This window comes from Lissotriton vulgaris, chromosome 1_1, assembly GCF_964263255.1.
Source record: "Lissotriton vulgaris chromosome 1_1, aLisVul1.2, whole genome shotgun sequence".
NCBI classification, from domain to species: Eukaryota; Metazoa; Chordata; class Amphibia; order Caudata; family Salamandridae; genus Lissotriton; species Lissotriton vulgaris.
In genome coordinates, this window is record NC_141685.1 from 1,152,475,360 (window position 1) to 1,152,487,528 (window position 12,169).

The 12,169-nt window shown below is 48.0% G+C and overlaps 1 protein-coding gene across 2 annotated transcripts in view; it reads right to left on the minus strand.

The window, feature by feature from the left end:
* Positions 1-12,169, minus strand: part of SARNP (SAP domain containing ribonucleoprotein) — an 852,488-nt gene that overhangs the window by 680,194 nt on the left and 160,125 nt on the right. For both annotated transcript variants that reach the window (XR_015309775.1, XM_086964011.1), the window contains exon 3: positions 3,890-3,936. Coding sequence is in view for 1 of the 2 variants with exons in the window: in XM_086964011.1 (XP_086820137.1) it covers positions 3,890-3,936 (47 nt within the window). In the remaining variant the exon portion in view is untranslated. The remainder of the gene's footprint in view (positions 1-3,889; positions 3,937-12,169) is intronic.

Genomic DNA, 12,169 nt, shown 5'->3' on the forward strand with positions numbered 1-12,169 from the left:
AGGAAGCCCGCGCCACTCCCCCCAAGCCCGGCAGGGAGGGAGAGGCCATCCACGCCGCCGAGGACACCGAAGCCCCAGCGGAAGGTAAGTTCGGCGCAGGAGCCGAATCCATGCTCCACGCGCCACAGCAATCCCTGTCAGAATGACAGAAAAAAGAAACAGAGGGAATGCTGGGACATGTACCCTTTTGTACTCCCGGCGGGAGGGGGAGGGTAGGTCCAGCATTCCTTCTTTTTCTTTTTTCTGTCAGAGATAGGATAATCTCATATTGTAAGGAAGGTGTCGAGGACGTAGGGACCTGGGGGTAATACTTGCGGTTTCAGGTCTCCGACATCTCCTTTCCACTGACGTGACTCAGTCTGCCAGCTTCCTGTGTTCTGCCCGAAGTAGGCCCAGATCCTCACAGAGCATATCAATATTAGATTCTACGGCCGTCCTGGACATTTCCATGGTCTGCAGGATGTTATGCAGTAATAAGTCATCTTGAGCTAAACTGTTTTCACTACGAGCCCCTTTGTGTGTAGACTCGATACTCCAGCATCCCCTCCAGCTGGCTCCTGCTGCTCTGTGTCTCACCTTTTGTTGACTCTCCCCATATTGGTTGTCAACGCCTGGAGAGGGCCTCCGTTCCTCCCGTCTCTCCCAGTCAGACCCGCTCAGGGGTGGGACCTCTCCCTGTGTCCTCTAGCCGGACACTGCTGGGGCCTATAATCCCACTGTATGCCTCCCTCTATCGGCACCCGTGCCCCACAATGCAGCGTAGCCCCGTCTCCCCACGTGCTCTTGCCGCGGTGTCACCAAACAGCCCGTCGGTTGTAGAAGAGCGTGAGCAGGGCTCCGCCGCTCTGAGGTGATGGCGAGGGGACCAGTCGTCTGGATGCAGAGTTGCAATGAGTAGAGGTTAGCAAGCCTCGTTAGAGCATGGTGGCTAGGCAGGAGTCCGCTCCGTTATGGGAGTCAAGAGCCTCAAGTGCATTGGCGCCCAGTCTCCGATGGTGGTTGTGGAGAGGACCCTGCGGGCTGTAACAGCAGCTAGGGCCAGGTGCTTGGTGTGCTGGTGCTCACTGTGAGTCCCAGAGGCAGCTTAAGAGAAACGCAGCAGGTGGCACAGGCAAGGAGACGGTCCGAAAAGGTGGCGGTGATAGCGTGTACGCCCCCCCACCCCCTCGCTATCAGCAGTAGTCCAGACCAGTGCAACAATACGTGGTTGTGCAGCGGTGTCTGAGTGTCCCTTGGGGATACCCTTAGCGCCCGGATTGAGGCGATGTGTGTGGGAGGGTATCATAGGCCTCAGCAAGATAGTGTGGCGTTATCTCAGCAGTGTGCACTGCGGTTGGCGCCTTGATCAGCACTGGGGCTGATGAGTTTGTACGGGCCAATACTGGATATAGCGGAGCCGGGCCACGGCAGGAGTCAGGGCGAAGGGGGCCAGCGCTCCTCCGGCAGCCTCTCGTGCAATCACCGCCGCCCAACGAGGGGGCCACTGGTGTAACGCCGTATCACGGTGAGTGGAACTTGGCACCTCTTGCGGAGGCCACAAAGGGGAAGCAGGATAAAACTGAGGCAGGAGCGCCTCAACCTCCGGGGGCAGCCCCCACAGTCCCGGGTAGCCCCCATTCACCAGATGGCTGCACCACTCCTGCATCAGTAGATGGGTTCTCCAAGGAGGCCGCGTGGCCCGCAGCAGCAGGGGACAAATAGCAGCGTCACCAGGCAGACGGGCCGCGCCAGGTGGGCCGGTCACAGTACATCAGACTATCAAGCTCCGCCGCCCATTTGGAGAGATCGAGGAATGTCGTACCGGGGTCGCCCGCAGCGATGTCCAGGCCAAGATCAGACTCTCCCCCGCCAGGCACCCACACCTCCTCCCGCAGTGTTGTCGTCCGGGTGCCACTCCCCCTTATTTCTTGTTGTGCTCTGCGGGTGTTAGGGCCAGACTGTCAGCGCAGACCTGTAGTCAGCTCTGTGTCCCGCTGGGTCTAGCTGGTAGCCTCTGGGCGTCTTTCGCGGATCTGGTCTCCGGTCGCCATCTTGGCGTACCTTGTGGCTCCCCTACTATGGCGGGCTCCCCCGTTACCACTTGTCGATCCTTACCCTTGGCCACAACATTACGTGGGCCCGGTGCTTCGTCATCCCGGGCCCACAATTAGCTCCGTAGGCAGTCTCTTGGTGTCCCTCAGAAGACTGTGCTCAGACCGTGGGCACCATCTTGGCTGGCCTCACGGGTCCTCCGTCGGGTGCGATTTTGCGGTAAAGACGTGTCTCTCCGCCCTGTTTGACAGACTCAGTCAGTGCCCCTGCACTTCAGGGGTCGGAGGGTAGGCGATTAGTACAGAGGGCTCACCTATAGCATGCAGGATGGCCTGATAGGGGGGGGGGGGCACCCACAGGAGTTCTGGTTCAGGCTCCCTGCTCCATCGGCTCTCCCCCCACCCCGACCCCCCACCCCCTCCCCTGCAAGGGGCTTGCATCTGACTTCAGTATGTGGAGGGGCCACTCTAGAATCGAGTCCCAAGTTGTCTGCAAACTGGGGTGAACCATTTACCCTTGGGTTTTGCATATGCTGTGCAGGCAAAGAGGACATGGCCTATTGCTTTGTGCAGGCAGGGGCCACAAGGGCAGCCCTTAGGCTGGGCTTTGTAGGACAGCCAAGAATTTGTAAATGCATTAATTGGCAGACTACCATGCCTGAATTGAATGTAGAACTTCCTGTCTGCCGGCACCTTGATTGAGTCGAGGTAGCTTTCTAGAGAGCGGCTGACTTTGAAGTCTCTGAATTCTTCAGTTAGTCTGCCCTGGTTACTATTAAAGCGTGCATTTTTGTCAACCCATTCCCATTATAGTAGTTTGATCTGTCTTCTGAAATGGGTTGGTAGGCAACCAATATTATGTCCTGGTAAACCAATGCTGGACATAAGGCTTTTAACATGCTTGATCCAGCCCATCTTATTCGTGGTGTCTAGCGCACAGACCTCATTGAAAGCTGCAACATAGGGTGTCATATCAGGGTGGTGACAATCCTCTGCCATGTATGATGAATCATGCTTCCAGGATTTCCTGAAGGGTGAGAGTTTTCTTGTAAAAATTACTCATGTTCTGGTACCGCCCAGATAGACTGGACTCTAGGGAAACCCTTCTCGGATTTATATACACCGTAATTTCAGGGAAGTTGGGGGATCCCAACTTATCTTTTCTTGCCCGCTCTTTGATTAGTTGCCTAAATGTCTGGTACAGCTTTTCAAGATTCATTAACAAGTAGGATTAGCTTTTACTATGTTATAGTGTCATTACATTGGGTACTATTTCTGCTTTCTTTTTTGTTTAGTGCACTGTTTTCAAGTGGTGCCTCAGTCAAAAGTAGTGTGGGATAAAAAAAATTGGTAACTAAAAAAAAGGTAAGTATTTTGCCAATTTGGTCTTGCTTTCTGTGTATTTCGCGGATTGGAAAATATATATATTTTTTAAATCTTGAAAAGCTGTGATCCGGGATCTTGCATAAGAGCAGAGATATTCTACTTGAAGGAATTCAAAGGGAATAAATATGGCGAAGAAGATTACAAATAAGTATCTTTTCAATGGAATTGTGCTATTTTTTCCTCTTGTTTTACCGACTGGAAGGAGGAACAGGCAAGGCCAGAGGCCGACTGCTCTTCAACTATCAAGGCGGAGGTTTGAAAGCCAGTGTGGAGGAAGGAACACGAAGGAGCAGCAGTAATGCAGGAAGCATGCAAGTACACAAGAAATGTGTCCCCTACTGTCTTCTAATGTCTAAGTTCAATGAACAGCACATAAGTATGATTATATATTGCTAAAAAAAATTGCTGGCTTGGGAGAGAAATGGCCATACTTGTGAACAACAAACCTAATAACTAATGTAGAATATAGTTACCTGAGTCTCTTCTCCAAGAACATCTTCTTCATTTGCTGCCTCATCAGCTGGAAAGCAGAAAGAAAATGCATTAATTAGTTGCAGAGGCAAGTTGAAACTACAAAGATGGTCACATTATTTCCCCTCCGCAAATCCATCTAGCTACCGTTAACAATATGATTCACAAAGGAAGAGTTACTTACCTTTAACAATATTTCTAGAACATGGTTATCCTCCATGGGTTTCAATGCTGCAATTACATTTTCCTGGGACACTCATACGGCATGGTAACAGAACAACAAATGGGGGCGGGCAATCTAGAAAGGCCTTGTCCCTTTCAATCGTCAAACTATCAAAGGGAGCATAGAGGGAATCAAACAGGGTCGCCCTCCACTCAAAACTAGACCTACAACAAAAGACCCTGTCGAACGGACGTCCACATGTGTCAGTTACTCAAAAATAGACCAGTCTAAATGTACTGATAACTATTCCAGTCCCTTGTACTTTAAAAGGGAGTACTTCACTGCGCTGCGTCCCAATTTTTGTGTAAAAAGAGGCTCAACTTCCTTGACAGAAACACAGAACAAAAACTGCAGATTGTCTGTCCCTACACAGTCAATACCAATTATCCTCACCAACAATGTTGGACAAATATCTATTTAGAAACAAGCATTTGCAATGCAATGGTCTCGGCATCATTAAAGGTAGAGCTATTGGCATTGCTCATGACATTTGTTTTTTTTTCTTTAAATCATAAATAAATGGCATTGTCATTTACATTGCCAATACACAGCACTCTGCACCTGCACTCACTACTCTGCACTCACTACTCTGCACTCACTAGTCTGCACTCACTAGTCTGCACTCACTAGTCTGCACTCACTAGTCTGCACTCACTAGTCTGCACTCACTAGTCTGCACTCACTAGTCTGCACTCACTAGTCTGCACTCACTAGTCTGCACTCACTAGTCTGCACTCACTAGTCTGCACTCACTAGTCTGCACTTTGCACACTCACTCTGCACTCACTACTCACTACTCTGCACTCACTACTCACTACTCACTACTCGGCACTCTGCACTCACTACAGAGTGCTGGGAGTGGGAGGGAAGGGTGGGGGGAGTTTGGTTTCAAGTAGTTGGAATAAATGATAAAATCAAAACGTAATGTTACTAGACGCTTCTACACATGTAGTAACTGTGTGTACGACTCAAAACGCTTGCATTGTGTTTTTGTTAGTATATTCTGTAAAGTACACAATGATATTGCTAATAAAAAGATTGTCAAATAAAAATATGAGTGTATATATATTCCCTACTTTGATATCCTATTACCTTATCTCTTTTCGTCCTTCAGTCACTTGTTTATTGTTTTCTTATTATTATATTTTATCTTGCGATCTCTTTCTTCTGTAATACACGCCCTTCTTCTGTGCAATTCATTCTTCGTTATGTTCTCCTTTGTCACCTCCATTGCTTATTTTGTGCATGACTTCTCATACTGTCATGTTTTTGTTTTTTTTGTACTGCCTACCTTTCGACCATTGTAGGTTTTAACTGGCTACGTCGTTTGGTTTTATTAATTTCCTTTTTAGCTTTACTCTCCTTATTTATTTATTTATTGTTTGCTCCTTTCTTTCTGAAATCTGTTCATTGCAGCATCCTTCTCTCTTATGTCTCTACATTTATCCTTTATCGCCTTCATTGATTATTCTGTGTTTAACGTCTCATACTATTGTCATATTGTTTTTATTCTGCCTTCCTGGCATTACTTGTACATCATAATTGTTTACTTGTTTCGGTTTTATTCATTCTTTTCATTTCAATCTCCTTATTTGTTAATTTGGCTCATTTACTTTCTGAAATCTGTTCATTCCCGCATCCTGCTCACCTATTCCCCGCCCCTACATTTCTCATTTGTTTCCAATCCTCCCGGTTTCCTCCTTAATTTCTTCATTCCGCACGCTCTCTGTTCTGACATCCTCCCGCCCGCCCACTCTCCTCTCCGACTTTGCCTTCTTTCCGTCTGTCCTGCCTTCTTGCCTTCATGCTCCCTCTTTGCTTCCCTTACGCCCCCATCTCCTTCTATCAGTTCCCGTACTACTCCTTCTCTCCCTCTAATCGTCTCGTTCCCTCTCCTTCCAATTCTAAAAAAAAAACTCCTGCATTAGGTCCATCTGACAGTAGCGTGGTTCGAGTGTCAGATTGAATTAGGGAGGGGATGAGGTTCCTTACATGCGAGATTGAAAGCAAGATGTGCTTTCAAAAGGAGTTAATTGCCAGTGCAGTGGCAGAGAGAGACGCCCATCCTACCTGTCTGCTGCAAAATACAGCCGCAAAACATGGTCGGTTTAAAGAGGGGCTCAGAGGTCCAGGAAAGAACATTTCTAACAAAAGTCCAGAATTCAGTATCCGTTTCGTTCTTTAAATGAAAAAGAGGGAGGAGAACGATTCAGGAAGGAACAGATATAATATCTATATTAATATGCGAGTTTACGTGAAATGCTTATATTAGCTGTAATCGTGTGTGGATAACACGTGCGCGCAGTGTACCAGTTTATCTCCCAAATCACGCCACTTGTGTAAATAACATTATTATGGTCGGAATATACATACTACGAGCTCACGTGCACTCTCGAGGGGGGTGGAGTAACTCCCACTGCCCCCGGAATTCCGCCGCGGCCGCACCGGAAGTCAGGCAAGGTCGCCTGTGACGGGGGCGGAGCCGCGTCCGGACCGGAAGAGGAGGCAGGCGGAGGAAATGCGTCGAGCGGCCCGGGGCTCCTGCGAGCGTGGAGAGCCCCGGGGCCGACAACAGGACGATGCACACGTGTTGCGGGGCTCCCTTGACCAAGAGGGAGTCCCGGGAAAGGAGCTACCACCTGCCCGTGCGGAGAGCGGAGTCCCCCAGATTGCGACAGTAAGTTAAAGGGGGAGGGGGAGGGCCGGTGCACGTGTGTGTGTGTGTGTGTGTGTGTGTGTGTGTGTGTGTGTGTGTGTGTGTGTGTGTGTGTGTGTGTGTGTGTGTGTGCGTGCGCGTGTGTGTATGAGTGGGGGGGTTCTGTATGTATGTGCGTGCGCTCCTGTGTGTGTTTCTATCTCTGCGCATGCGTGTGTCGTGTGGGATACTTATGCGCGTGCCAGTTTAGCATCGCCTGCGCGCGGCCAGGAGTGTCTCCTGGGGAGCACACTCGCTGACAAAAGATCTCGGCGGAGACGCGCTTCCGCGCGGCTAGCCGAGACCTAAAAATGTGTGAGAAAACAAATGACACCTCACGGAATCACCACCAACGGGGTAACTGGTATGTAATTCCCAGACAAGCCCCTGTCTCATCATCGGTAGTCACTTGTTTCTCAAAGAAAATAGAACAAGCATTTACAATGCAATGGTTTCGCCTTTGGAAAAGTTAGAGCTATTGCCATTGTAAATGACAATGCCATTTATTTATCTGTTTTCAAAACCAACACATAAATAAAAAGTTTGTCATCCAATGCCAATAGCTAAAACTTTTCCAAAGGCGAAACCGTTGCATTGTAAATGCTTGTTATTATATGCCCGTGCTCCTCTCTGTGGTGCTGAACATTAGCATGCCACCCTATGCTTACCACCTTTCATTCCATTAATAAATTCTACTATTTCTGTTAAGCAGAAAAAACTGGTTGCAAATTGCAGCTTTTAATAGCCTCCCCACGCCCAAAGGGCTACCATTAGTCAGAAACCTATGCAACCACTTTTTTTCAGAAGGTTCCTTTATTCATAGCGTGCACTTATTTTCTAAATGTTCAGTCCATTGCAAAAAAAAAACCACACATTGCCATTTACAACCCCAAAAGCTCTAACTTTCGCAAATGTGAGACCAATTGAGAGAAGTAAAAGGTAGCTCACAGATAATTATGTACTGATTATCCTAAACATTTTAGACTGATGACGAAATGAGGTTTTTGATCACTTCAAACTGCATGTATACTAAAATAGGCTCATAGCGGTCAGTACGCCACTATCACTGCTCATATTTCCTATAAGCGATTAAAGTGAATAGAAACGTAACGTGCACAAGGCACTTGAACCGAGGTACGTTATAATATGTACTAAACTGTGAAACATGAAGAACGATGCAAATCCACCATACATCAAAATGGGCCACGAATAATGCACGAACTTCAAAACGACACAATCTAAAAGTCCCCTCCGTCTAGATTCATTAAACAAAACTGCTTAACATGTTCTTACTGAATGCCCTTCGTTATACTACAACCTCAAATTTGCATTACTCCATGCCGTGACAAGACAGTCCCGTTCGTGTCACTTGAACACCAAATGAACTATTCACTATATACCACATGTCTCACCTCAGGAACCCTGCCTCGTCATGTAACTCGCCTCCTCACATCCCCAATTTAAGGTCAGTACTTCCGACCCGGGGTTTTTAAACGCAAAAATTCGTAGTGCCTAGAGTGGTAATCAAAGTAGGTCAATAAAAGCGAATAAAAACTCTAACTTCCAGAATATATTAGTGTTGCTATAATGCAGCCTTGGGCTCAAATCATTGCCCGTCGAAACAGAAAGGTAGCTACTCTACCGATATGTATAGTTGTATTGAGGAAGCTACATCAACAAGACGCTTTAATATCAGTTGTCCGAAAGCTGCACCATATATTGAATGACACACTACAAATATAAATATGTGTATATCTATTCCCCGAAGCACTACAACTCCAAAACTCAGAGTTCTCGGCTGCCCGTCGTCCTCCATGGCTTCCTTTTGACAGGTGAGCGCGTCTCTCAAACGAGAGAGCGAGCCCAGAGTAGAAAAGTCCCAGACCTCTCAGTATAAACGCTGCAGGCTCTGCAGATTCAAGAGCCGCAGTCAGGGGAAACAAAATGTCGGCAGGCATCCAGTCAGGAAGGCGCTTACAGCGCATACTCGTAGCATTCCCGTCTGTTACGGAAGCGAAGCAATTCGCGTCCATAGATACCAAGGAAAGGCACGTAAGGCGCAGTGTCACGCAAGGTACCGACAGAAACTCTGATAGCTGTGTTTCAACAGGAAAACCAGAATGAGCAGTGATAGTTATTAACATGCTTATGTTGGTAAGACTATTAATACAGATCAGTTAAAGTAACGCAACATATTTATAAAAAATTTTGATTTGTAGATAATTTGGAAAGTCTCTTGGCGGGAGCAGGGAGGGGGGCGGGAAAGGAACGGACAACGGGAGGGGGGGCTGGGAAAGGAACGGACAACGGGAGGGGGACAGGAAAGGAACCACTCACCTGGACTTCCTCGGCCGGCGGTCGGCCGCCAAATGGCCCAAACAAACCTCGACGAGACAAAAAAAAAAAGCCCCGCCCACCGCCGCATGACGTGGCCAAAAGCGAAAGATTCTCAGGAACGCCCCCGAATCTGGTCCGGCCTTGACGGACAGATCCGGCACCCAATGGCTAGCCTCCATTTATGGAGCTAGCCAATGGGAGCCGGGGGACGTTCCTGAAGTCCTTATTGTAAACAATGGATTTCGCCTGCGCCGAAAAGCTGCGCAGAGCGCAGCCTTCTGCAGGCGAAACCCAAAAAGGGAGGGCTCTGTGCAGAAGGCATGGCTGGTGAGGCGGACCCAAAAGCATGGTGGTTCCATACCTCTTTAACGGCCCAAAACACTGGCGGCATAGACAAGCACGTTTGTTATGCATGGGTGGAAGAAAGGAAGAAGTAAGTCTTTAGGATGTACTTGAGCTTCAAAAGTTTTTTTTAATTTCAAATCTTTTTATTTTACACGGTAGAAACAGAACATCGGGTCAGATACACACAGCGTTATGCCCACAACCCCATGTAGGGCCGGCCGCGCAGCATATAATTAAAAAAAAAAAGAGAGCAATAGTGTAGGAATTTTTTAAACACAGCATGTCGCCTACAACCTGTGATGGGCCGGCCGCATGGTAAACTTTTACAGGCAATATCAATTAGTTGTGGTGCTTCGCAGGACCCTTGAAAACCGTTAATACTGCAACAAGGGCAAGAGGCCCAGAAGAGAAGAAAGCGAAAGAAACAAAGAAACAAAGAAAAGGTAGACAGACTCGTGGGCGGGTTGGAGGAGAAGGAGTGGGATAGTCGGGGTCAACGATCCAGGTCAGTGAGGAACATTACACTCCATGCCTGGAGAGCACGCGCTGGGTTGGGCCTATTGCGGGAGCAGCTTGCCAGGGTCAGACGGGAGGATAACATTTTCGAAAAGGCGCAGCGCTCGCAGCTTGGCAGGCAGGTATCGGGCATGCTCCACCTTACAGAGATACTTAACTAAGGGTTGCCAAACTGCAGTGAAGCGGGTATCACATGCTTGTATTCGCGCTCTAAGGAGCTCCATGGTTATGACATGCCATAAGCGCACATACCAAGCAGCGATAGGGGGCGCCTCTAACTTTTTCCAATATTGTGCAATAAGTTGCTTGGCTGCTCCAAGCATGTGCAGTGCTATGATCCAATTTCAAAAGGTTTTTTAAAAGTTGGAGATGTGGTTTTAGGGCATTCGAGAATGTTGATGATTCATATAAAGACTTACCTCCACATTTTGTGCATTCGGCCAGGCTGAAGGGGAGCAGATTCTGTGTAAGTGATTAGTCTTAAGCCATTTGCTTATGGGACAAAGCTGTAATCCCTTGGAGAAAAAGCTATGAAATGCAGCGCCATCTCCATTAGGTACAGGATCTTGAATTTAGATGTCTCATCTATTGGAAGGAGTAGATGAGAAGGTATTGCCCTGTGCTTTCAGACCGAATGTTAAAAGTCTTGCATGATTCTAGAAATATTGAAATATGCAGAGAGCTATTTTTGTAAAACCAATGTGTAGGACATTACAGTAATACAACTATGGTTTGACCATAGCAAGCATCAGTACCATTGTCTGAGGGAGTCGAAGGAGGAGGATGACACTCAGGCTGGCAGAGTTGGTAGCATACATAGTTGGATACTGCATTTGGTTGTGGCGTGAAGGAAAGGGGGTGACGAACAGCAGCCCTAAGTCTCACATGTTATGCACTTAAAGGTGCCTCTTTAAAGCTAGATTCAGAGAGGGGGGAGTTGTATTGTCTATGGGCCCATAAGCAGGATCTGACTCAGCAGGTCCTGTTTGCCAACTATTTAACTATTCTATTCCCTGTTCCTTGCTTTATAATTTCCTAAACATTTTGTTGCATCTGCAAACCGATGTTTGGCATGTAAAAAACTGTACTTAAGTAAATGAATATATACCCAATCATTTAACTCACTCTGCATTGGGGGAAGAAACTGTCCTCAAAACTCTCATTAATAAACCACATCTCTCTCAGCGAAGCATCTCCTTTGAGATGAGTCAGGCAGCGGTACTCGACTGCACAGGCGCCAGAAGGGCCTGCGGCTCTCCAAAGAGCTCTGTCTGCTAATTGAGACTGTTGTATCGGTGAACACGCTCCATCATGCGTTTCCCCTATTCCTTCCTGATTTGCACTCGTAAAAGTTGTTAGTATTTGTGAAATGTGAGTAATACAACAATCAAACTAGCGTGAGAGGGAAGGTGCCTGAGAACGAGTCAACCACTAAAGATAAAAGATTCATCAGCTGAAGGAGAAGCATCTTCCGGGTGCTCGAGCAGAGGTTCAGACTCAGGCCTGGCGGGGCTATGTGTAATACACTGTCTGGTTCCCATGGCGATCTCAGAGATGCTGGTTGCCTAGCAACAACAACATCAAATACAAAGTAGAAGGAGCGCCACCGGAGAGCAATCTAGCGGAGATCCGGAGGTGTAGGTTTGTCTGACTCCGGCCAGTTCAGACCGGTGCTCTGCTCTGAGGACCGGATAGGCGTACTGACACTTCTCCGGGGGTCTGTTAAACAGAACATCAATAGCTGCAGGAGGAAACCTTAGGTGGGCGTGACTCCTATCCCGCCACAAATCACAGCAACACAAGCAACAGCCGTGATCCGCTCCTAACACTCCACGAAACATGCCCGATACTTAGTGGCGAGACTGGTAGGCTTACACTTCTGCACAACACGGCCCGGCGGTTCACAGCACGACTCACATCCACAACAGCTTAGGGGCTGCCCTACGGTCAGAAATATAACCCCGACCCGAACTCACGATGTATTTCGGAAATGCACTCAATACACTTGCAATGCACGGCTGGCCGAAAACACGACCGACTCCAGGAGAGAAGGAGGAGGCGCCAACCTGCAGAAAGCACAATAAATGCTCCGGGCGAGAGAAGCCACCCGCTGGAAACACGGTCACTTCTACCAGAGCGCGGCAGTCTACAGCACCAACCAACATA